The sequence below is a fragment of the Mangifera indica genome, chromosome 8 (assembly GCF_011075055.1).
Source record: "Mangifera indica cultivar Alphonso chromosome 8, CATAS_Mindica_2.1, whole genome shotgun sequence".
NCBI classification, from domain to species: domain Eukaryota; kingdom Viridiplantae; phylum Streptophyta; class Magnoliopsida; order Sapindales; family Anacardiaceae; genus Mangifera; species Mangifera indica.
In genome coordinates, this window is record NC_058144.1 from 10,574,230 (window position 1) to 10,601,018 (window position 26,789).

General features: G+C 31.0%; 2 protein-coding genes and 1 long non-coding RNA gene across 6 annotated transcripts; all 3 read left to right on the forward strand.

Annotated features, from left to right (window-relative positions):
• The first annotated feature begins 7,239 nt into the window (after positions 1-7,239).
• On the forward strand, positions 7,240-8,505 carry LOC123224362. The gene has a single exon (XM_044648002.1). The coding sequence runs from the start codon at positions 7,714-7,716 to the stop codon at positions 8,407-8,409; it is 696 nt and encodes a 231-aa protein (XP_044503937.1). The 5' UTR covers positions 7,240-7,713; the 3' UTR covers positions 8,410-8,505.
• Positions 8,506-10,521: 2,016 nt separating this feature from the next.
• On the forward strand, positions 10,522-14,664 carry LOC123222681. Of its 4 annotated transcripts, none has more exons than XM_044645581.1 (5): positions 10,522-10,668; positions 11,131-11,462; positions 12,143-12,322; positions 13,196-13,660; positions 14,137-14,538. In XM_044645581.1, exons 2-5 carry the CDS (start codon positions 11,208-11,210, stop codon positions 14,344-14,346), a joined length of 1,110 nt encoding a protein of 369 aa, XP_044501516.1. In that variant the 5' UTR covers positions 10,522-10,668; positions 11,131-11,207; the 3' UTR covers positions 14,347-14,538. The 4 variants fall into 4 exon arrangements, 1 of the variants encoding a protein (XP_044501516.1); XR_006503690.1 differs by lacking the exon at positions 14,137-14,538 and adding an exon at positions 14,589-14,664 and having other exon boundaries at positions 13,196-14,112; XR_006503691.1 differs by lacking the exon at positions 14,137-14,538 and adding an exon at positions 14,589-14,664 and having other exon boundaries at positions 10,532-10,668; positions 11,140-11,462; positions 13,196-14,112.
• A 5,807-nt stretch (positions 14,665-20,471) lies between these two features.
• On the forward strand, positions 20,472-22,721 carry LOC123222723. Its single transcript, XR_006503703.1, has 2 exons — positions 20,472-21,654; positions 22,455-22,721. It is a non-coding gene; the product is annotated as an uncharacterized LOC123222723 (long non-coding RNA).
• Positions 22,722-26,789: the final 4,068 nt, after the last annotated feature.

Consider the following 26,789-nt stretch of genomic DNA (forward strand, 5'->3'; position numbering starts at 1 on the left):
TAATTTCAAAAAGCAGGTGGCATGCCATGACCGACACCAGGGCTACGACCAGGATTTGTGGGTCGGAAACCGTCAGTCTCTATCTTCTTGTAACGATTTATCGTATAAGAAATGGACGCCGGAGGTTTAAGCTTGCTGGCTAGAGGGAGAGAAGTTGGATGAAAATCGCCCTTAGGAACAAGTGGCCGTGTCGCTTCTATCAAGTATAACTGACTGTTGAGAAGCAGAAGAAGAACAACAAAAGAACTTAACGTGAAAGAATTGTGCGCCGCCATGAATGATTTTTAAGAAAGCTGTAAAGGCGCTTAATCTTACAAAACCATGAAAATATACTTCAATTTAACTCTAAATTGTTGTTAGAACAGACGGGGAGATAGAGTAGTGGTATTTAAGATGAAAGAAAGGTCCCACGTGCAGATTTTGTTCTCAACAAGGGTTTATGGTGCACATTGTAGGGTTTATAAGATATTATTGTTATAGGCAGGCATGACAGAATAATTTCTAAAAACCGCAAGCCTAATAATTCTTGACTCGTTCCAATGAAGAAAACTTTTGCAGTAGCCATTTGTTGGAATGCAAATATAACATTTAAGGAAAGAGCATTCATTTCGATTAGACAACACCAAGAACAACACTCAACTCACTTTAACATATACTCTTTGAGAGAGAAAAAGGGAAAACTCAACTCTCTGCATCAACAAAATATCGTCTAGGTAAGATTTTCTAAAGAAAATGCTTCTTCCACTAAACCAATTGGGATTTGTTAAGATTATCAAAATTTTCTCATTGATAAGGATTTAGAATCTAGTTATTTTAGTTAATTTATTTGTGATTCTTAATTTTTGTTGTTTTTCGTAAATTATGGTGGATTCTTATTATTAGAGTTTTATTATTATTAAAATTTTTTTATACTCAAATAGTGATGTTGTATACAAATATTTCATCAATTGAAAAAAATATTAGTATTTCCCGAGAGAAAGTTTTCTTTTGTTTTCTCCCTCTCTTTTTTTTTTTTTTTTCTCCCTATTTTGGATTCCTAGGAATTGGAGTGTAGTTATTTCCTTACAGTGGCCTACTTAGTTGGTAATTCAGTTGTTTAAAAAACATTGTTCGTTCATAGTGGGGGGTTTTTAAATCTTACCGTGATCATTGAGCAACCCAACCATGTCTGATAGAGTTGATTCCAAAATCTGAAGTGTATAAAAGTCTAGACAGTGGAGATTCTATCCTGATGCAATCGCCAATTAGTTGTTCAAGACGTCACTATGGAATGCGGTGTGAGATTGAATGACTTCAACAACATCTTTAACTATATAAGCAACGTGAGGATCATAACCACGAATCATACGAAGAGTGAAATTGATGGAGTTGGAGAAGAAGAAGAGTTTAATCCATTCCATCATATTGAAAGTGGTTCATCTGACCAAGAAGTTTAATTGTAACTTCACACTCAAGCCAAAGACAAAGATGCTGACTTTAAAAGAAGAATTCAATCAAATGAATTTATTCAATTGATGCATACTGTAGAACAAATATTCAACGCTAATAGTTGTCAAACTCAGGATGAATGCTTCAATATGGTGGGGAACTTAAAACTCCAATGAGAACGTGAAGGATGTAGTACGATCACAACATGGGAGAAGATTCTTAAAGAATTAAAGTGAAAATATCTGTTTAATCATAATCACCAAGATGTTTTTATCAAATTTTATAACATTTGATAGCAAGATTTGACTATGCCACTAAATTTGAATTAATGATAAAGTGTGATATCACAAACCCTAAATCAATTGCAAGATTTCTTGGAGAACTGAGATATGAGATTTTTAATGTTGCTCAACTTTAACAGTACTGGATTTTCATAGATGTTATTAAGTTGTAATTGATGGTGGATTAACACCCCACTCCGAAAATCCTATCCTCTAGAGTAAGATGCTACTTAATCTTAACTTTTAAACATGTATTAAAGTAAATGAAACATCCAACCAATGCAACATTAACTGAAATGCCCTCAAAAAAACTAATTATTGAAAAACAATTCCAACTGTCAAATCCATATCATTCATAATAGAAAATAATAAAGTGTACATAAAATACTAAACATTAATACACTATGTCTAAACATAGATCAAAACATCAAATCAACATAAATCCAAAGGAGTCCACCCTCATGTCATTCTATCACTAACTGGCCACCTCATCGTTGCTGCAACATCATCTCTCACCTACAAAACCAAAGAGAAAAAGGTGAGTGATAAAACACTCATTAACTAGGAGCATTTAGGGTTTGTCTCTATCTTGTTTACGAATTACCATGAATGCTATCATGTACACATCACTTGTCACAGTTATCAATCTTCTATGTCATCATTCTATATTGTTCAGATTAGGCTGATTTCAATATCCTAGCCATATGACTCTCTTTAAGGCTATTTATGTCTTGGTCGTCCTATTAAAATTGTTAATTGATAGACTCACAATCTTGACATATCATACTATGGACATTAAGTGACAGGTTCTCTATGTTTTGGCATGTCCAATGCCAATCAGAAAATCTTCAATCCTAACATACACATCAATTAACACTAATCGACAAATTATCTAATCACCCAATCTACATGTATAAGCCTATGTCATAAATGACCCCTCATAACAGTCTTGTCAATAACATATCATAAATTAGATATTTCCATCGATGGTATCTCATCTCATATTCTACAAGAATTCTTTTTTCCTCACATGCACTTTTTGAGTATATGAGCCCCACATATGTTCTATAGGATCTCATATCCCTTTCTATCACCCAATTACTCGAATATCATAATTCTATTCAACACATACTCTTTCTCATCTCAAGAATATGTTTCATAAGTTCATTCTCTCAAGCCCATGAATCATCTCATCTCGAGGCTTTATCTAGCTTTCATCTAATGTACATGTCTCTTCTTCATGCATAATCTTATTCTTTCTATAGGGTAGGGTTAGATTCGAATCGAGCCAGCTCGAGCTCGAACTGGCTTAATTGAGCCCGAAACGAGCCGGCCTTAGTCGAGCTCGGTCAAGCTCAAGCTCGAGCTTGAGCTGCTCGTCGGATTTTATAATTAAAATTTTTGATACAAAACGACGTCGTTTTGACCAATATATATTAAAACGACGTCGTTTTGATAACGAAAAATGAGCCGAACCGAATTCGAGCTTGGCTTTCACGAGCTCAAGCTCGAACTCGAGCCAAGTATATGTGAACCGAGCCGAGCTCGAGCTCGACTCGGCTCGAATCCAACCCTGCTCTAGGGCATATCTTAGTACTTTAATATACCATAAAAGTCCCTTAAATCATTTGGGAAAGATCTACACATGATTACCCAATTGATCTTATGATGATATCATATAATGATATATCATCTTAATATCCAATTAGATACTAAAATTGGGTGTATATAGTTTTATTAAAAATATAAGTAGCTAACAGATTCTCTTCATATATGTAATCTCTTTTGAGGATATTCATCTAGAGAAAGGTGTTACATTAATGTTAACCTTATTTGTATATTGGAAACTTTTCATATATTTAGTATCATTATTAACATTGATCTTCTCCTCTAACACAAGTTCCTTAATAGGAATCATCAATTTTGTCTCCACGGTCAAAGACACCCCAAGTTGAAACCTTTTCTTTATTTTCACATACCTAATCTTCTATAGTTGATAATATATCCACATCATACACATTCACCAAATTAACATCATGATGGGTATTTAACTCTCATGCTTAAACCATTGCAAGCCATTATCATCTAATATATCATTATGTGGCTAACATCAATGCTAGTCGTTTAAGGAGATGCATTTCTCATTCAAAGGTACATATCACAAAAACATGAATGCATTCTCTTAATTGTTGAGAACGACCAATAAGACAATCAATGTCTATATTATTCATGATCTTGATAGATTTTCTACTATTGACATTTTTTTTTTTCATGTTTATCTATATATGATTTCGTTTACGGTCAATATGGAGACGTTTGCTTTGTAATCAAGCTAATCTCTCAAACGTTGTGTGTGCAAAGATTTTTACCATTTTCTCTTCACTTCTAATGTATTTCATTTTATTACCATTCGTCTTTATCAATTCCCCATCATATCAAAATAAAATAATAATAAAATTCAACATATTAATCATCTTACAATCGTAATATACAATTTCAAAAAATATTTTTGTTAATTTTAGCATTTCTAGTATTCATTATGGCTATTGAAAATATCAATTTACCACTGCTCATGGTAAAATATCCCACATCTGTAAAATATCATCTAACTCCCTTGACCTTTTTCTACCAAAAATATATCATCTAAGCCTTTTCTTTTTATTTCTTTATTTTGAGATGCACTTCAAACTTATCAAATCAATTCAATGCACCCAAAAACAATACATAATCATCAAATAAATTAAATTTTGAGAACTTTACTTGTAAAGACCTGGATGTAATGAAATTTCGTAATTTCAAAATCATAATGTTGTTATTTGAGTGAAAGTGTGAAAATAAGAAATTTCAAAGTTTGTAAGATTTGGTTGTGATGTTGGTTTGTATAAAGCATCAAGTTTTATTAAAAAAGAGTGGGGAATTCTGGTATAAATAATTTGGGCTTTGGTTATATTTCTATTCCGCTAAAAGATTGGTCAAGTTAATATACACCTCCTAATTTTGTCCATTAAAGTTGATATAGAAGTATGAAAAAGTAAAAATATAATTGGTCAAAGACTTTTTCCCACCCAAGGTTTCATCAATCAAAATTTCCCACCTGATATATTTAAAAAATCTAATTACTCACCTATCATACAAGTCAGTTAGAATATTCTATTAGTTTAATTATAAATTATTAATTTATCGTTTTTAATTTTTTAAGTAGAATGAAAAAAATACTTTTATAAATTAATATAATTTAAATTAATAAATGAGACTTTTTGTGTAATTGTTTTAGGACGATGACCACTAAAAATAATGTATCAATTTACATTAATTGTTTATATTAAATCATTAAAATCTGTTTATGCATCCAGGTTAAAAAAATATTTCATATTAAAGAGAAAGAGAGTAGCATTAACACACAATCGAAGGGGGCTTGTTTACAATTACACTAAAATAATTCAATCAATTGGATTTCGCCTTGCCAAATTGATAGTTACCCCTCCATAACCAAATATGTATATTGCAGCCTGATTTTATAATTCATACACACCACAACTCAAGTTACACTCTCGGGCATCTTAAAACACAAAAGGCAAGGGAAAGATCACAGATCAAACAGACATCAACAGATAGCTTCAACTATTAGATCAAAATGGCCACAGTTTTCTTTCTCTTTCTGGATTTTTTCATGGTATCTTTGTTAGAAAATTTACTAATGTGGGTTAACATTAATTATGATTTTAGTTAATAAAATTGGGTAATTGAATAGTCCAAAGACAACAATTTATAGATGTGCTTAAGTAATATCTAATATACTCTATTGTTTATAGATTTAGATAGACGGTTTAGTATGATTTTGAGTTATTGGACCTTCGATATGGTTCAAATAATTTCTCTTATAAATAGACTAAATCCTTGCTCCGAAACCTGAACACTTCAACTTTTTCCATTAAAAGCTGTTATAAGGGAGGTTTCTGAAGCGGGAGTTCAATCATAACAATTTTTCAATTTTTAGGTGATTTTCAAAGTTTTACAAATTTAAATTATATGACATTTTAGGTATTCTTATAACTCTAATAAATTTAATTCAATATTTTATAACCGTGCATAGATCATGTGGATTTAAGATTAAATGATTTTATTTAGTTTATACAGAATGCCAATGACCAGAAATTTAGGAGAAAAGATGGTAATGCAGTAATTTAGCTTATATGAAGGCCATGGCAGTTTCAAACTCCACGCACTGATTCTGGTAACACTTTCGAAGATCATTGTCAATAAAAACTGTGATACCAGCAGACGCGCATGCTGCAGCAAATGTAAGAGTAGATGTTATCTGCAAAAAATTGTTCAGACAACCAAAAGTATAAGGAAAAAAATTCCCAGGATTTAACCAAACCAAAAAGACATCAAATCAAGGGTGTCGTTGATATTTGTTGCAACGACTTAGTTATGCTACTGTTAAGTGCATTATCTTACTCCATCACCAACAGCAAACAAACTAACAATTTGATTATTCTGCAAGGATCGCATCACCAGAATGGCATGAATGTCTACAATGGCCAGCAAAAGGCTCAACAAACTCTGCAAGCCAGCAGCTGCATGAAAGCACCCTCATGAACTTGCATGAAAGTATACTTAAGTTCAAAAATAGATAGGTGCACATGTTTAAATACTCATAAGTTCTTTCTCCACTCAGACAAGAAAAAACAAAAAAGGAATTCTGGTTTGGTCATACTCATTGTTACAACTTCAGTTCCAGCTTAAGCTCTGGTTTTCTATCAACTAATTTGAGGGAGTTTAAGATGTAAACACCACTCCAGAGAAATAACTTCTGTTAACAACAACGAAATAAAAGTAGTTGTTTTTCAATGGCTGTTGTTATTATACTTAATTTTAGTTATATGCTTCACAATTGTTTTTATTTCTTCTTCAAATCTGACTTTACAGGGGTTATCTTATTGTTATCCTAAATGCAGAGCAAGTACACAAAAGTGGAAATATGGGCTGGCAATGTCTCATTACAGCCATTCACTAAGGAGCAATCGAGATTACACCAAGACAAAAGCATTGACAAGGTAATAACTTAGCATCTATACAGCATCAACGGGAGAGTTTGTCTCAATCAGGGAAGATAAAATCATACCAGAGCCTGGTAAAGACAAACAGTCTGATGTACTAACAATTCGAGGATGAGTTATGGAGAGTTCGCTGAGATTTCAAGTGCTGGAGAGGAGAAGAGTTGAGATGCCGAAGAGAAGGCGAGTTTCCATGCCGAAGAGGCAATGACTTTTGCCGCCAGAGTGCAGAGTAGCTGATATCTACATTGGGGTTTTTGATTGGGAATGTCGGTTAAAATGATGAAAGGAAGTGAAGCAGAACAGCATTTCAATATTAAATATGGCTAAAATGAATTTAATATTTATGATTGCAATGATAATTATAAACTTATTATTAAAATATTTCATTATCGGTAGCAATTTCGGATGAATATTTAAATTTTCTAAAGTTCGTGATCAATTTGCTACACCTTGTACGAGAATAAGTCTTTTGGCCAAATATTATTTTGGGTAATTAACACTTTCTTTTATGAAAAATACAAAGTAATAAATTTTCCTCTAAGCCATTTCATGAAATAAAAATGTTAGCCGATAATATGTAATATAATGACTTGCCTAAAGTATTATATCCCGACGAAAATGAGATGAAAATGTTAGATTGTACTTGAATCTCTAATGCAAAGCAATTGTCAATCCCAATAGATTCATGAAATAGTAGGAGGGAGTGTGTATATTTGACGAAAGTAAAAGGCAAAGATTTTGCAATTAGCAATGCAAGTTTGGTATCATAAAGTGACCGAGAATTCCTTAGCAGAAAGCTTATACGCCATAGAAAACAACAACTATAAAACACCATACAAATGCTTTGATATGAGGGAAGGAAGATACCAAAACCTTCTCCACCGATTACACCCGAGTACCCACCCTAAAATTATTTTCCTTCTCAATCTCTAACCCCATCAATGAAACTTAGACCATTTCCAAAACCTCTCTCTCATCTTCTTCATGTTGATATATTTTCAGCCACACCCCCACTTACAGCCCCAATGCAACCAAGCTACTTAACCTCTCACACTCGGCGCCACACCACTCATCCCTTGGGTTGGTGTGCAGCCATCATATGCACCATCATCGCCATTGCTGTCATCGTCGTAGGCATTGTGATCTTCACCGGCTACCAAGTTATCCACCCTCGAGTCCCCGTTATCAGCGTCATCAATGCCCATCTCGACCTCTTTCAGTATGACCTGGCTGGCCTGCTCGAAACGCAGATGACCATTATCTTAAACTTGAAGAATAGTAACCAAAAGGCTCACGCTACTTTCTCGGATACCCACTTCAGTGTCTCATTCGACGGACACGAGATTGCCAAGCTCCTCGCTGACCCTTTTGATGTAGGAAAAAATAATTCTGTTGATTTCCATTACGTCGTTCAGTCTGATTCAATACCATTAGATCCAAAACTGCAAGAGCAGGTGGACGTTGCTATGAAGAAGGATGATGTTAAATTTGGTTTGAAGGGAAGTTCAAGAGCTAGATGCAGAGTTGGACCTCTCGGCTCTGTCAAATTTTGGTGTCATTTGGATTGCCAGCTTAGGTTTAGTATTTTGAATGGCTCTTATGTGCCTTCTTCAAAATGCAGCTCCAAGGCTAAATAATTTTTATTAATCTTTCTTTGTTTGAATATTATGTACACAAAACTGATAATAATTTGTTATGTGTACGTAATTTCTAGAGGATCAGTTTCTTCCCAATACTTCTATCTTTAAAGTTTTGCTTTTTTATCTCTCTCTCTCTCTTTTTTGTTCTCTTACAATCAAAGTATATAATAAAACGTATATTAGGTATTGCTTTCCTGAATAAGCTGTTAACTTCGATGGATTTTTATTTAATCATTTTTTTCCCTTTATGATTAATATCAAGTTGTCATTGATGTTTGTATCTTAAATATCAGTATCTTATGATACAAAATATATATCTTATGATACGATATATTACAATATAGATAAAAAATAATATGTATTATAAAATATATCGTAATTAACATAATATAATAGAAGTATTATATGATATAATAAGTATTTTTTGATATGATACATATTACTGATATAAATTAATATATTTTTTAGAAAAAAAATGATGATGTAATAAAAGTGTACATAAAAAATTTTAAATTTTTAAAGATGTTTATGATATTTTTTAAAATGATAACGTATTGATTATAATTTTTTAATTATTTTATTAATATTTTATTTTTTATTTTTTAAATTATATCATATAATACGTAATATATTATGTGTAAAATTAGATTTTTAATATATAATATAATATATGATTCGGTTTCAGCTTTTTCTTGCTTACTTGGGCCATATTCCTAACTCTTTTCCCTTGGCTTCTGCGATATCTTTTCATTTTACCTTGTGGAGATTTCAAACAAATTATTGATTTACTAAAAATACAATACAGGAACCTTTGAGAAAATTAAACTGGGATGGTCCCAGGCAATTATATAAAGGAGAAGTTAATTTTTGTACCAATCTTTCTCTGACCCCACCATTGGCATCGGATTGTCTAAGTGCGCATGTTCTATTGAAATCCATCCATTGTGGGGTACAAGCCCAAAGGCTTTTTTTTTTTAAACCCTTCTTTAGTTTTGGTGTGAAGTATGAGTTGATGAGCTGTTATACCCTTATTATTATTATTAATAAAATTATATATATTTATTTTTAAATATATAAATAAATATATATAATATATTATTATATAATTAAATAATTTTAAATTAATAATAAAATATTAATCTTTCATTGGATAATATATTATATATGTATTTATTTGTATATTCAAAAATAAGTGTTGGTAATTTTCAATACGATTCGCTAACTCAATATAATATGATGTGAAAAATATCATATTAGAATTCATTCTTTTGACACAAAATCTTATTCTAATTAATCTGATATGATTTAAAACTAAATTGGGCATGTTTAAATTAATATGAGACCAACCCAAACTAACTTAATTCGAATCAGATGTTTAAAGAAATGTTATTATAGTATATTTGTCAGGAAATCATTGGAGAAAGATTAAACGACAAGTGTTAACAACAACTAAAATTATTATATATTACATATAGTTGTATCTCTTTATAATTATGCGTACTACGGGTATTTTTTATGTTAATATAAAAACTTTATTTTATTTTTGGATAGTAAGAATGATATTTGATTACTTATATTATTGATTTATTTTAAAAAGTATTGGTATATAATTTTTTGGATCATTTGTAAATAAGATAAACTATTAAATTATGTGTTTTATTAACAGTAAATTGAAATAATTTGAAAAAAAAAAATAAAAAGCTAAAACTACTCAAAAAAGTGAAAACAATAAATGATTTTGGATTAATTTAAATTATATTCGGTTAACCCAAACATAATTCGAATTAATTTGAAATTAAAAGATTTCGATATGATTATATTCAAATTGAGTTAGATTTGAAGACCGATAACACTGGAGTGTGAAGTAAATTGTTGGGCCGTTAGATCATCTTTTTGTTTTGGGCTCTATTCTTATATGAGTTCAGTAATATAATTTATGTCGACACAAATTTACCAGATCGGATTCAGAAAGTACTGAAAAGATTCAAAATTTCGAATGGTGGGCTTACATTAACGTCACCATCACCAGGCCCACTACTAACGGTTTCGCGTTTATCAAATCCAACGGATAGGGGAGACTTCATATTTAAAAAAAAAAATGATAAAATTTAGCGGCATCAGCATGTAATTCTGGTACGTGTCAATCACAGCAATGCTCTTGCTGCAACCTCCCTCTTTTCAACCTTTTCTTATCAAATCAAATCTAATCTCTGACTGCTCTCTTCAGGCTCACTCTCCTTTAATCTCAAATTCTCTGTAAGTTTTTATTCTTCTACTCTTCTCATCCTCTCTTACTTTTCACTTGAGCTCATACTTATTATTACGACTCGTTAAATTTAGTCTATGTTTTTATATGAGTTGCTTGTTGATTCAGAGACTGAGACTTAAATGTACTGATTTGTTTTCTTCTTTTCAAAGTTCTATTGTTAATTGTTTGTAAATTTCCATGTGTTATATTGTAAAATCTATTCTGATTAGGTTTTAGTTCATGAAGAAAATTAAAATGATATTACACATGGTTTTTAACTGATTCGAAATATTCAACTTCAACATTCAGTTGTCTTTTTGTAATTTCTGTTATGAAGAATGGCCTCAAGGAGGATTTTAGTAATTTTATTTCTGTATTTGCTTTTTATTAATTTCTTGCTTGAGTGCGACAAATTTTTATCATCTTAGGATTTGGTGATTACTGGCATGACTTACTTTTTAAACTTATAGTTTGTGCAGGATGCCAGTGATTAAATGTGTGCTTTTCAGCATGTGATTGTCGGAGAAAGAAGCTTTATTGGTGGAGAATGGTGTCTCTGATGTCTTTGTCTCAAGAGTTGATGGCTACGATGATGATCTTGGTGACAAAGCCCTTTTGCCTTTGCAAATCAGCAATTCTGTTTTGTTTAAAAACCACTTTTTTCGTCGTTTATAGCTGGATAGACCTGGTCAATGCCACTACCAGCTTCCATGTCAACATGATTTGCAGAACAATGTCTTGGACAGTTGCTCTTATAAGTCTTCCTCTTCGAGTTTTTACCGCCCTGCAGAGGGAAACAGTGGTATGTTTTACCATCTTTGTTTAATGACTTGTCTCTACATGTCGTGTCTACTTTTTATATTTCCTTTTTATTTAAAACAATTTTATTTAAGAACTTGAAACCTGCACAAAAATGCATAGTACCATGTCTTTCTCTGTTTACAAAAGGAAATAAGTGATGTTTCTCCAATATAGATTTTCTGTTGGTAAAACACACATGTCATCCCTTAATGGACACGACTAGTTTAAGAAATATTTCCGGAATGGTGGCTGGGGTACCTATTTGGTCTCAGGACAAGCTGTGCAAAGTTAAAGCTAGTGCAACTTAGTCTTACACTGCTGACACTGGAAAAAGCTGGGTTCTGGAGCTACAAAGTTTGTAAAATTGTTCATTTTAAAGTCGGCAATGAGAACTGTTTGTTTGATAACAGTTTTCTCTGAGGCCTCGTGCAATGCTTATTAAATATTAATTAATTTCAGATTAAGGTGTGTGTAAATGCATAGGCCTCCTAGATTATAAGATACTTGTGGTATGTTATGCTTGCCTCTTTCTTTATTACATGGTTTTCCTCTATAAAATTTAATTCTTTTGTTATATCTTCCAATGGCACTACTTTCTCAAGCCATTATGAGTTGGTAATTCTTCTTGGTGCCTAAATTTTACATTGCTTCTTGTAATATGAGGATTTTTATAATATGCAGCTGGAACAGCAACTGCATGAAATGCAGTTAGAGTTAGAGACCCTTGCCTGGGATAGAAAGGAACTCGAAGGTCATCTTCAGACAGCCATTGAAGAACATAAAAGTATGGAGTCCATGCTAGCTGAACTTGAAGATGAAAATGACAAGGCTATGGCAAAAATTGAATTATTAGAGGGCAAGGTATATATTAAATCCTCTTGCAACTCTTGTATAAGTTATGCCTGCCGATTTGATTAGTTTTTGTGAGCTAGATAACTCCTTGGTTTGGATTGTGAATGTATTACTGTATTTATTTAGTAATACCTATGATATCACCACATGTAACACCTTGGCAAAGCAGTTTTTTGTTAGCCTTCCTTTTTTCATGCATAAAGTGTTTATTACTTGAAAATTTCTATTGCTTTGGATACTAAATCAAGACTTGATGATGTGGTAATATCTGGGGTTTCGAGGGCCAAATTGTGAAAAAGGAAGAGAGTCAAGAGTTGAATTGATCTTTGGATCTAAGTATAATACCTAAATATATGTCTGTAGTCGCACACAACTGCTTTGTCATATATTATACATACCAGCTGATGTGACAGAGTGGTATAGGTTATCCTGTCTTCATATCATCTTTTTTTTTTTCCCTCTAAATATAATCATGCTGAGCCAGAGACAATATTCTATTACTCAAAATTTTTAGCTGAACTTTTGGTTCTGCAAGTTATACTAACATGCATATATATTCCTGGCAAGAGGTGGCAAGGTGCCATTCTTTTAAGTTAATTTGACTATGGCAGTTTCAATCGGTTTTCTTACAAGTTAATTGCAACATAATTAAACAAAATTTTACTTGTTTAGTGCTAGTAAAGGGCATAACTGTGTTGAAATTAGATGATCCTATGAACCTGAAAGCTTTGATATGTAATGTTATCTACTACTATCTGTTGGATTTTTCTGATAATGTTAATTTATTACATGGAATTTTTAACATATTTTCTATGCCATAATTTTATAATTTATGCTTGCATGAAAGTGGTCTTGAATCTGTGTACATTTCTGCTTCTATAGTTGCAGTGTATGAAGGATGAAACTCTTCAGCTTAAGGAAATTTGCAGTAAAGAACGGTGGAGTCTTAAAGTTAATGATAAAGTCAGTGGACGAAAAGTTGGTGTTGCTGCTGACAACTATGACATTTCCTATGGATGTCCATCATGGAAATCCAATTTTAAGGGGACTGACTTCTTTTTTCAAGACATGATGATGCACAAAGACTCTTGGGCCAGTGAAAGCATGAGTAATGCTGAATTTCTCAATATCTTAAAGACTGGAATTGCGGCAAGCAGTGGGTCCATCCACTCCTACACGCCTGGTGTTATCCCAAGAAATATAGAAATGAATGAAGTGCTTGACCAGAGAAGGGGAGTTGCTCTTTTGCAGTCTCTTTTTAGCGCAGGGTTGTCGCTTTTGGTCGGAATGATTATCTGGGAAGCTGAAGACCCTTGCATGCCACTTGTGGTAGCTCTTTTCACAGTGGTCGGCATTTCACTGAAAAGCGTCGTTCATTTTTTCTCCACCATAAAGAACAAACCTGCTTCTGATGCCGTGGCTCTATTAAGCTTCAACTGGTTTATACTTGGCACACTTACATGCCCAACGCTGCCAAAGGTTGCCCGCGTGTTGGCTCCCCTCACATTCAGGTTTGTAGGTCAGACAGTGAGCTGGTTTGGTTTCTCAACACACTAGCTTGATCTCACTCAGATTCCTGGAAATCACCCAACCATGTATCATGTCTGACCATAGATAAAGCAGTCACCCAGAGCTTGTATAGTAAAAGCTTCCTTTCACTTTCTTTGTCATGTCAATATCCGCCTGGCACAATTTTCACTCGTTGAACAAAGGAGACTTAAATATGGAAAATCTATGTTGAGACTTCAATTTACTCCCGTCTAAGTTTTTTGGATGTAATTGTTACTTGAGTGATGCAGGTTTTATGTTGAGACTTAAATGTGGTCGGCATTTCACTGAAAAGCGTCGTTCATTTTTTCTCCACCATAAAGAACAAACCTGCTTCTGATGCCGTGGCTCTATTAAGCTTCAACTGGTTTATACTTGGCACACTTACATGCCCAACGCTGCCAAAGGTTGCCCGCGTGTTGGCTCCCCTCACATTCAGGTTTGTAGGTCAGACAGTGAGCTGGTTTGGTTTCTCAACACACTAGCTTGATCTCACTCAGATTCCTGGAAATCACCCAACCATGTATCATGTCTGACCATAGATAAAGCAGTCACCCAGAGCTTGTATAGTAAAAGCTTCCTTTCACTTTCTTTGTCATGTCAATATCCGCCTGTCACAATTTTCACTCGTTGAACAAAGGAGACTTAAATATGGAAAATCTATGTTGAGACTTCAATTTACTCCCGTCTAAGTTTTTTGGATGTAATTGTTACTTGAGTGATGCAGGTTTTATGTGTAGACACAGATGTTCTGCAGTCTGCACCGTGCGTTAATATTAAGAAGAAGTAGCAATTTGTGGACATGATAGTTGACCAACTACATGACCTTCAAAATCAGGTTCATTTCTACCTTTAACCTTCCTTTGTTCTGGGATTTTTATTTCTTTATCATTACTTTTTTATGGTTGACATGCGGTGCCTTTATATAAAGATGAAGAATCCAACCAAACAATTTTGAATGTATATCTATCCAATGTCCAACTGTCTTTCAAATCATGATTGGGAATTGTTTAATTTTCTTTCTCCAAGCATGAGGTAAAATATAATCAATTTGATCCCTCATCAAGGTTCTCCTTTCCTTCAAAACAAGTTACCAAATTTATTGAAGAGATGAAATATCCGTTTTTGATATAAATTTTTTGAATGTGTATAAATTATACAAATTTATACATATAAACTAAATTGATCTTTGTGATTAAATTATATAATTTTTTTACTTTAAAATTATTTAATCAGATATTATTGTTTTAATTTTTACAAACAAAATATTACTTATCTTACTTACCAAAAGAAAATATATTACTTATCTTTCCCTTACCTGTTCAGAGCCTACCTTAATATGATTAGATTTATTAGTAAACTTCTTTCATAAAACTACGACCAACACCAGGGCCCAGGTCAATTATAAGACCTTCATGACCATGAGTTGAGTGTAAAATTTAAGGCAATAGGATGGTAGATAATAAAAATTATTCTGATAATTTATATTTTATTATTTATATTATTTTATTTAATTTATAAATAATAAAAAATATTTTTTTATTATTAAACTAATTTTAATTTTATTATAATTATATTTTTATTTATTAATTTTTTTAAAAATAATTATATTTTTAATTAATATAATAATAACATAAAAAATATTTTTAAATAATTATATTTAAAGATATTTAATCTCTAATTAAACATTAATTATTTTTATTTATTTTTATTAAATTTTATTAAATATAATAATAATTTATATTTGATAACTTTTAAAATAATCCATTCCCAAATAATTTTTTAATTTTAATAGTAAAATCATATTCAAACTGTACATCCCCAGAGAGTCATAAATGTCTGGCTTAATTATTTTAAATAAAGTTGGTCAGCCCAGTTCACAGGCCCTACATTATTCTTGTCGGTTGAAATTTTACCTCGTTGTTCAACAAGATCACAGAAATATCCACTATTTCTATTTACTATATTAGTAATATTAAACCTTTTTATTTTAAAATAAAGAAATTATTTATACCTGAAATTCGCAATAATTTGACCTTAGTTCCAGGCGGTTTGAGGCAACACATTTAAATTTTTTTCCCCTCAAACGTTATTATAAATTACAGATAAAAATAAAATTAAGGAAGAATAATAATTTCACACATGAATTTTGATGAAACAATGGTTTTTTTAATCAAAATTCATTTTCCCATTCATACGTCAAAATTAAACAATGATTTTACTTGTCGAAGAATATTTTTGTATCATAATTATTATAGATAATATCTCTTACACTTATAATAATATAAATAAATTATATTTTTACATTAATTATTTTATATTTTTTCATTTTTTTCAGCATAGAGATAGATTAGAAAACAAAAGTAATAATGAAATTGGTCGAAGAAAATGTAGATTTTTTTCAGCAAACGTGCAAACATATTTTACACGAAAATAATCTAAGTTAATAGGTAGGGTTGAATATTTTAATCAATGTTTTTAAAACTAGCGTGATAATCGAATTGATTGTTTTATTGATTCATAATTCAATTGGTTCAATTTATTATCAAATTACAATAAATTTATTAAATAATATCAAACATATGTTTTAAATATAAACCATATGAAGTTTATTAGAAATAAATTTGTAAAATTATCAATAACAACAAGGTATATTTACTTCTTTGAAATATAAACTTCAATTTATTAAAATAAAAAAAACTCAAAAAATATAATAAAAATTAAAATTAGGGGTTAGGGCAATAAGACTTTGTCAAACTTGACTCTATCGGTTTTATTCAGTTTATCAATTTTGATCAAATCTTATACCAAACCAATTTTTAATTATATTAGTCTAGTTTTGAAAATATTGATTTTCATCCCACTAAATTTTGAATTAATGTTTGATTAAATTACGTGAAACTGTTCATAAATTTCTATACCGTGGAACAAATTATATTCCAAAGTTAACCATGATTATCATATATCAACAAAATATATATAAGGGGATTTGGTTTAAGTGATAAAAAAGTTATTTTGATAATTTATCTTTTATTATTTATATTAATAGATTTAGTTTGCAAATAATAAAATATTTTGATACTCTTCTATTATCAATGGTTTTATATCAACTGATAGAAGAGATAATCTTATTATCAACTCTATATTAAATATTAAAAAATTGTTGGTAAAATCTTTAATTTATTATATATTTATTTTTATTTATTAATTTTTAAGATAAAAATATTTTTTAATTAATATAACAAATAATATAAAAAATATTTTAAAATAATTATTTTCAGAGATATTTAAGTAAAATATCATTTTAATAATATTTTATTATACCTAATTAAATACAATAATTATTTATATTTATTAATTTTTATCAAATATAATAATTTTTTAAATAATTCATTTTTATGATATTTTTTTAATAAAATATTATCAAACCAATCGAACTCAATAATAAAGAATTCTTGTCTTTCGACATTCAAATTTTCTTAATCTCGAAAACAAACTCTGCCAATATGATATTATGAATCAATTAAACCCTCCTCAAATAAGATTAAAAAATTTGTTTAAGTAATTAAACTTGACAATGACTTTTACCGTTCAACAGAAGACAAGGACCGTCCATGTAGACGCATGGGATGAACAGAGGGTTGCCTCCCTATCACATGTAGGCTTAATTCATTATTTATTGAAATTAATGAAGGTAGGTGGCCATGTGAATAAGAGCATTATTTTTAATATAGATGGGAGTAATATATAAATATTACTGGATTTAAAATTTAATTAAACGCGATAAATTTATTAAATTAAAAACTAATTTAATCTAACAAAATCAAATTTATATGATTTGATTTTGTGAATAAGAGATACTTTTATTTTATTGAAATTTAAAAAAATTATAATTTATAAGATCTTAATTGAATTAATAATAAAATTTGTAAATAATTTTTCGTTTTATTTATAAAATGAAATATTAATTATTTAATTAATATATATAAAATTATATTTTATATATTTTATGTGTTATAAATCAGATTTAAAAATATGATAAATATTTAATATTATTTTAAAAATATATAATAATTTAAAAATAAATTAAATCAATTAATTACCTTTTAAATCTAATGAAATCATAAATTAATAAAATAATTGATGCAATCATCATTCTTATATTAAAATAATTGAATAGAAAGACTGACTTACTATTTTTTTTTAGAAATCAAGTGTCGCCCTTTTAAACTTAAAAATTATAAAATATTATCCAAATTTCAATCATGACCGAAAAAAAAAAAGAATTAATAGTAGAAAAAGCGACATTTTCTTTTCAAAAAAATAAAAGTCAACATTGGATTCAAATTGCGCTGAAAAGATGTAATTTCAATAAAATAATTTAACATAATTACACTTTAAAAGTTACTATTTTACTGGGAAACCCATACTCGATTTTGATTGCCAAAGTCATATCTGGTGAGATGCAATTTGACGAAATTGTATATTTGATGTGATTTTAGTTGTTAAAACACATAAATCAATGATCAGAATTATATTAAATAAATATATAAAATAAAATCTGATAAAATAACACCCATCTAACGTAATTTTAAGTTTAGTTACTAAAATAAGTTAATTAATAAAAAAACCTTTCAAGGGTATTAAGTAATTTTATAAGATTAAAATAATCGAGAGGTAATAGGATAATAATAAAGTTGAGTTTAGGATGATATTTATAGTTTTTAATTTAAGGGGTTTAAACTGTGATTTTTCATAAACTTGGGTGAGAGAGGGTCATTACTCCGACAAAGAATGTCAGAATGATCCTATTTTTCCTTTTTTTTTTTTTTTTAATCTCTCAGCTCACAAGTCTTTTCAGCCTAATTTTAAATTTCAAAGACATGAATCATCTCTTTGACAATATCACCCTTTTCACCTCTTAAAGTCTTGGACACCAATTTAATTATTACATGTTACCCTCATTGCCCAATATGTTTTATTTTATTTATTGTTCGCTGTCTTTTAGAACTGTCAAAAGAAAGATTCCCAGCTCCCGAAACGAAAGGCCAATAATTTCTTTTTTAAAATTTAACTTTGTGCAAAATTGAATAATAAAATAAAATAAAATAAATTAATAATAATAATAATAAGAAGTCTTTTTGCCAATTGAATAAATAAAAAGCAAATTGTGCACATCTCTTTCATACTACAGGTAGAATGTTCTAGATGTTTGATTTTCAAGAATTTTTATTTTTTAAATTACACAAGGGAATATCTGTCCAAATTAATCTTAAAATATCTATAAAAAAAGAAGATTGATATAAATTTATTCAAATAAAACCAAATGTTCCTTTCAATTGAACCGGACAAAGAGCTCACATTTCTAATTTAAATTTTGCTCGCTTCAAGTGAGTACACGTTGCCGTCACAGGCCACGCGCCATGTGCATTTACTGTGCATCCACGTAGGGTCGACGTAGTGGCATTTTCGTAAATCTTCTAAACGTCCCGCCCTTTTCTTGATTCCACTTCGATCTTCAGGGATCACAGGATTTATTACTAGTGACACGTGTGTGCATCAAGTTGGTCTATGCCGTATATAAATAACCTTGATCCAACCCTCACCCAGCGCACTGATAGGGTTAATAGATTTTTGAGCTTAAAATTTATTAGCCTTCATCTTCTTCTGAGCGTGTTTCTTTTTTAAGCTTCGGCTTTTGACGGTGAAGTGAAATGATTGAGTTACCGGCGGTCTCTAATTCGCTTGGTGCAGGTCGGGAACTGATTGGCTGCTATTTTATTCTTTTTCAGTTTATCGATTAAAATTTATTTTATCCGTATAACGGACTGTAATTGGTGGAATAATTGAATGAAGAAAAAAAAAAAAAAGCAAATTGGATCCCGCCTTGCATCAACTGAATCGGAGACCGAGGTGAGAGGTTGCATGGATCTTGTGTTTAATCTTCGGATCTCAGGTTGGGATTATGCCGTTTCGTCTGAATAATTTGGTCTAATTTTGATCTACATCTGTTAGATTTAGATCACTGGTAAATATTTTTGACAAATTTTAATTTATATGAAATGAATTTGGCATTTCTCACTGCATGATGTAATTGTATTTTGAACAATATTCTCACAGTTGAAGTAGAATAGAATTCTATGTTAGTTTTGGATGCTATATATGTATTTATATATTTTGACCTCAGAATATGCAATATTTGGTTTGCTATCTTTAGAAAAATGAATTTGGGGGCGACTGAAAGCTTGTATTATTGAATAATAGACTTAAAACTTCGCTCTTCAATAACTGTTGTAATATTACAAGTTTAATAAGTTTGGATATTGTAGACTTTTTGCCAAATTGGCTTCCTGAAATTGAATAATATGGTACAGTGTTAACCTTTATTGTGTTCATTCAAGTTTTGTAATTGGATAAGTATGGACTACAAAAAGATATGGTAGGAAAGGTAATTTATATCTAGATTTAGCTTCATTTCTCTTTTATGGCTGTCGCTTTTACTAGATGTATGATACGATGGTTTAGTAAGCCAGTTTTCATCCACAATTAGGGAAACTATACAAAGGGGTTGTTTATAGAATGAATACTGTTCCCGAGTGCATAGGCCAATTAGAACTAAGTTTATAGAATGAATACTGTTCCCGAGTGCATAGGCCAATTAGAACTAAGTCCTGTGCACTTTTATTTCCTTATACTTATTTGTTAGTGTGATTTTGACTGGTATAGATACAAGTTTCTTGACACCTTTGAGGTAACAATGAGAATTACAGGAAAAGGAAGGATCCATGGTTTATATGTGTAGGCCGTTGCAACAGTTGTATATCGTATCTTATTTCGTTTAAGGATGGTCTGGCTTGCTTTGGTTTTAGGAATTTATTTATGTATATATTTGTATATTGTATTTATAAGTATTCGACTCACTCCAGATTTGCATTTATTATATGTCTGTTTTAGAAATGTCTTTCTCCATTTTTGACCAGGTTTACTTATCAGGACTGGTGGTTGTTCTATGAATTTAATTATCGATTTTTCTTTTTGTTTGTTTGTGCACATGGTTGTGAAAACCCAACTAGCCGGTTGGACCGGTTTGCTTGGGATCTGATGGCTCAGTCGATCCGGGTGAGCAGTCTAATGGTGTTAGCCATTGGACTGTTTCAAACCGGCAATTCAACCAGGTAAGTTGTGTCTTTGTGGTCTTACTGCAGTTCAAGGCTACGTTGACGTCAGCACCCATCATATCACAAATTTGATTTGTGGTTTACTATAAATAAATGTTTATTTATGCAGTGTCATTTTCCCGGTAAAAACCTAGATCAAGCCTTTGAGTGGGTCAAGGCACATACCGGTAACTAAAACATTGTTTGTGCATACAAATCAATACTTTGATTGTTTAAGTAGTTTCTCCAGTTTTCACTTCTACATGAACCAGCATCTTGGTTCTTTCTTCTCTTTACATTTTTTTGTTTCCTTTTTCTTTTTCCTTTTTTAATTCACGATTCCTCGTTTTCTTTGTTCTTGGTAGACGGATTGAGTCTTGTCTGGTCTATAAATTTCAATTTGTTAGATTCAATAGAATTGCACAAGGAAATTAGTCCCATCATGGCAATCAAGGTAGAGTTTGTTTCGTGTACTCCACCTCATTGGTTAATATTTTGGCCATTTAGCTTCATAATGGCTATTTTGTGCATGTTGAGAGTACCATTTACACAAAGTGGTGGACCATGTTGCAAGCCACAATTTTTGCACGGGCTACTCTGGTTGTATTGGACTTGGTTCAACTGAAAATTCATGAGGTGAGACTCTTGCACTTTAAACTTTATGATCTTAATTTTTTACTGCAGTAAAAGGAAATCTGCTATAAGGTTAAATTGCTTCTGATATAATACTGTTTGAATAATATCATAGGCCTTTAACTTCTTGGTATATTAAATTATATTACTGTGATGTGGCATGTCTAATGGCCGAGTTCTTCACTCTCAGATGCAAAGTACTAAGCTTGATAGAGATTTAAAAGAAGGAAAAGATCATTAGCAGGTAATAAGGAGATCATAGGAAGTTCTAGAGGTTTGAGAAAATAATATAATTAGAAGAAGGGGGAACTATTGTGGGAAGAGAAGAGAGTATTACTTGTTGAATTTCTGCAGGACTATTTTATAGCATTATTGTAAACATCTGCATGTTAGATTGTGAGCATAGTTTTTTTGAATGGTGTGAAACGCTATATACACATTAGGTTGAACTCAGGGAAATTCTCGCTATATGCTTAGGTTTTTCTATGTATTTACCACTAAATTATTGTTCCTTAGCACCAGGAGACACCTGACAGCCAGGCCAATAAAAATCTTTGAGCCTTAATTGGTGAGTTGTCAGATTATTAATAGTTTGTATTGACTCGTAATTTGTTGATAGAATGAGACATTTTTCACTAGATACCTTGTGATGCAATTAGTCCGAATTTAATCCTATATGCCCAATCATAATCATTTCCTGTTCTAATATCCGATCAGTCAAGCTTTTCACTCTTGTGAAACGTCATTACAGTTCTCTTTGACTCTAAATTCAGATCATATCTAATTACTGATTTTGGGATTAGGTTGCAATGGGACCAAAAATTCTGTGACAAAGAAACGGAAGCGGTTCTTTTTCAACAATTGATGGTAACGTTTGTTACGTGTGCCTGTGTACACCACAATATAAAACATGTTGAAAAAAGAACTGAAAACTATACTTCTTATTTAGGTATGATCTTGTAAGTAGGCCTAAGCAGGTCCGTTGTGATAAGTTCGAATCCAAAGTATCTTTTTGGGACTCAGCTGTATATATGCTTTTTAAAGAGGTATATCAGACATTTCAATTAAAACTTTCTCACCCTACAGCCTTTGTTTACCTTAAGCTGTCTCCTCAAACTGAGAGACTAGTAGTGCAAAATTCTGAGAGAACAAAATCCCCTTGGAAGGAGGGTAACAAAGCAGTTCCACAAAATGTAGCTTGGAGCATTTCTGTTCTTTCTTGCCTTCCAAACACAAAATACAAGACTTCGTTTCAATTATTAGCATTTGTGGGCGTATTCCAATGCCATAGATACAAGGCAATGAAGACAAAAGACAAAGTTGGCAGTGGACCATTTTCTTCCCATTGGTTTGTGTTGTAACTTTGGTTTTCATATCAATTGGTGATGGTGATGTAAGAGGCAGTGACATTTTAGGAAAAGGTCTTCAAAGATAATTTAAGTGGTAAAAAATAAGATTTTATATATAAAAAATACAAATTTAAGTTTCATCTAATAATAATTTAAAATCAAAGATTTTATTTACTCAATATAATTGGTTTAGATGAAGTTTTTTTTTTCACCAAAAAAATTATGGAAAGTGCAATAGGATAAACCCAATGCTCTATGTGCGACAATTTTCATAACCCAACAGCTACCCTACCTATGCATTTTTCTTGGCCTTTAATTATTTTATTTTGGCCAAATAACGATTTCCTATCCAAGGTTTAGTATAAATTCAATTTTTCACGTGTTAATTATAAAAAATTTAAATATTCATTTATCTGTTAAATTTTATTATTACTATTAAAGATAAAATTGTTATTTAATAAAAATATTTAAAAAAAATTATAAATTCATCACATTTTCTTCTTTAGATTTAAAAATTAATAATTTTTCTCTCATCTAAAGTTTGAAAAAATCAACATTTTCTTTCTAGGGTTTTTTCCTCTTCTTTCTGACGATGATTGGTCGTCATCAGTTGTCGATTGTCCTCTCTCTTATTGACTGGCGCACGATAAAGAGATCTTTATCTCTTTATCGCGCCATCGTGCAACAAAAAGATCTTAATCTCTTTGTCGCTTTGGCTTTGAAAAAGACTATAAATTCATTATATTTTTTTTTCCAAGTTTAAAAACTAACAATTTTCCCTCCTCCACCCAAAGGTTTGAAAAATAAACATTTTTCTCTTAAGGTTTTTTCCTTTTCTCTCCAATGATGATTGACTATCACCAGTCGTCGCCCATCCTCTCCCTCACCATAGGTCGTTCTCTCCCTCATAGGCCAACTCACAACGAAGAGACTAAAATCTTTTTGACTCATAACAAAGAGACCAAGATCTTAGTCCGGTTGTGTGCTTGCCGATGAGAAAGAGAACAACCAATGATGATCGAAAATGAAGCAATTGTAACAGTTGGTTCTGACATTGATTTATGGGCTATATTAACATGTTAAATGGACAATGATACTTTAAACTATTACTAGTGTTGTTTGCTTTTTCTTGAAGTTGAAGTAGAGCAATATATATATTTTTTTATTTTTTGTAGTCTGTTAAGAAGTTGTGGTATATATATATATTTTAATTGTAAGCACAACATCATTATCATGAAGGGTTTAATATGTCTTTTTAATAGCCTTTTGTTACCTTTATATATTATATGGTTTTATTTGATTAAATGTTCATAAGCAAATTGATTAACCGTAATCGGATCTCTGTGGATAATTACATCTGTAATTTTACTAGGTAAAATAAGTGCAATGAATCTTTTATTTAGATGAGTACACTAAAGTATTAGTTTAATTACATAAATAATTAGGAAAATTAAATATTTGTTTAATTAATAGATTTATTTGTCCCAGTTAAGAGTGGATTCGAGCCGAGCCTGTTTGAGCTTGATATCGAGCTTGACTCAATCGAGCTTGAAACGAGCCAAGAATTAACGAGCCCTAGCTTCAGTCTTTAGGAAAGTCAAGCTCCAGCTCGAGCCCAAGCCCGAACTATAAGCTTAGCAGCTTGACTCGGCTTGCAAGTCGTGTCATATTTAACCAAAAAACGGTGTCGTTTTTGGTTAAATGAAAAGAAAATGAAATTTTGTGACTCAATTCTCTCAAAGTATTTGCTCTCCAGTTCCAGTTCCAGACTATAGCCCTCAATCTTAAGTTCAAGCCTATTTTCTCCATCACCAGGGATTTCTCAGGGTGAAACGGTTCAGTTCAAGTGTTCTCACGTGCCAATAGAAGATTTGTCCAGCGATCGGGATTTCAATGGTGACAAGTTTGACGATGATGACACAAGGACATTTCTGTTTTGTGTTTTTCCATTTTTTTACTTTTAATTTGTTAATTTTTGCCTTAAATTGATTGAACCATAACTTTGGAATTAGGGTTTCTGAATTGGGGGTTTTATCAAACTTGCTTATTTGTGCTATTGGCTTACTATTGTGGATTTCGTTTTATGCCTTTGCATTTTGAAATTGGTTTGTTTCAATTTTTTTTTTGTTGGAGATGTGCTTAGTCTTTCTAGTTTTTCGATCTATTTTGTCTTGCTTCTAGCTGTCAATTGTGCCAATATTTTCCTTCCTTTATTGACTAATTTTAATCTATTCCTTAGTTTTCCCACTGCTTTCCTTCCACTTTTCCTTTATCTCTCTTGTGCTCTTCGAGGAGAAATTATCTCTCTTTATTGGATCCCAAAATATTTTTACTTTAACAATCTAAAACCAAAAATGAGTAATAAAGTTGAGTTTCTTCTAATTTCCTACCCTTTTAGATGATGTGGTTCATATAAAAAGAGGTTTCTAATATGTAATGGTCAATATTGGTGGCAAGATGAAGAATGTGTTAACAAAGTGTTAATAACAGAGATGATTTTCTTCCTTGTGCTTTGTGGGTGCAGATGTTTTGTCGAACTCAGCTTTGAGATTGAGTTAATGGCATGAACAAGTTTATAAAAGCAATCTGTTGTGTGTTTGATTTGATTAGTATATGTCTATTAAAAGCGTATTTGTTGTTAAGAGTGGGATAGATGAAGAGAAGTTTAACCTGTGTGCCAAAAGTGATCGGCTAACACTATTCTAGTAATGTGAATATGCTACAACATTGATGCTTTATACCAAAAATAATTTCAATGAATCTGATGATAATGATTGGAAAGACATATTCTATTTTATTGAGCAATATTAAAGGGGCATTATTGATAACAAATGCCTTGGGTAAATTGTCTTACAGGTGCCAATTTTGACACCTTGCTTGTCAAAGTTGAGCTTGAGATTGTTGGTACTCGATTTGCTTTTTCTGTTTTTCTTACTCTTTTTATATACAATATATGTTCATAATATAGTAGTGGTGGATTCAAGTGAAGTCGGTTTAAATAAGAGGGTTTTTTTTTGTTTTAAATAATTGGGAATCTGGTCAAATTTTATCATACAGGTAAACCTCAGGGTTGTGATGGGGTTAAATAAGAAGGGCTTTTTTTTTTTAAATTTCTTGGAATCTTGTTTGATTTTGTCAAATGTATAAACCTTTGGATAATGATTGGACCTATAATCATTGTATCGAGTAACTATTATAACACTTCATTATTTAGTTCCAAGTTAGTTAGTATAAATTGTTCACATGATAGAAAATTCAAGCTAGTGAAACCCTTGAGGTCTAATTCAAATAAGAGTTAGTTTAATATCAATTTGAAATCTAAAATATTCAATTCAAGACCAAGAAGACTGAGTTTAGTTCGTTGATTAGTAAAGTAATATGAGGAAAGAAGAAAAATCTCAAGCATTGACTTGTATGTTAGGTCTTCGACATTAATGGAGTTAATCAGATCAAAGATAAAAAATTGACATGAAAATACTTTTTGATTTAAAAATAATGATAATAGGTAAAAATACCTTATATGACTCTTTGTTTTTTTTTGACTTTTTAAGCTAAATACCCAACCTTAGAGATTGGTGGGCATAGATAGGATAAATGTGTTGTGGAAATAGCATTTCCAGTAAATTTTTTCTCAATGGGATATAAAAGATTTCAATCACACCAGGAAGTCACAAAGAAACTAGACAACTCCAAAAACAAATTTTGATGAACATGCAAAACTTATGAATCTTGGAGAATTATCAGCATATTTATACACTTTTCACACTTCTAGTTGTCTCTACAATTAAA

What these genes read in the sequence shown, in the direction of transcription:
- LOC123224362 (XM_044648002.1), top strand. Translation starts at nt 7,714, where the DNA reads ATGAAACTTAGACCATTTCCAAAACCTCTCTCTCATCTTCTTCATGTT.
- LOC123222681 (XM_044645581.1), top strand. Translation starts at nt 11,208, where the DNA reads ATGGTGTCTCTGATGTCTTTGTCTCAAGAGTTGATGGCTACGATGATG. An exon ending in CCCTGCAGAGGGAAACAGTG is followed by an intron (nt 11,463 to 12,142) that starts GTATGTTTTACC and finishes TATAATATGCAG; the next exon opens with CTGGAACAGCAACTGCATGA. An exon ending in TTGAATTATTAGAGGGCAAG is followed by an intron (nt 12,323 to 13,195) that starts GTATATATTAAA and finishes CTGCTTCTATAG; the next exon opens with TTGCAGTGTATGAAGGATGA.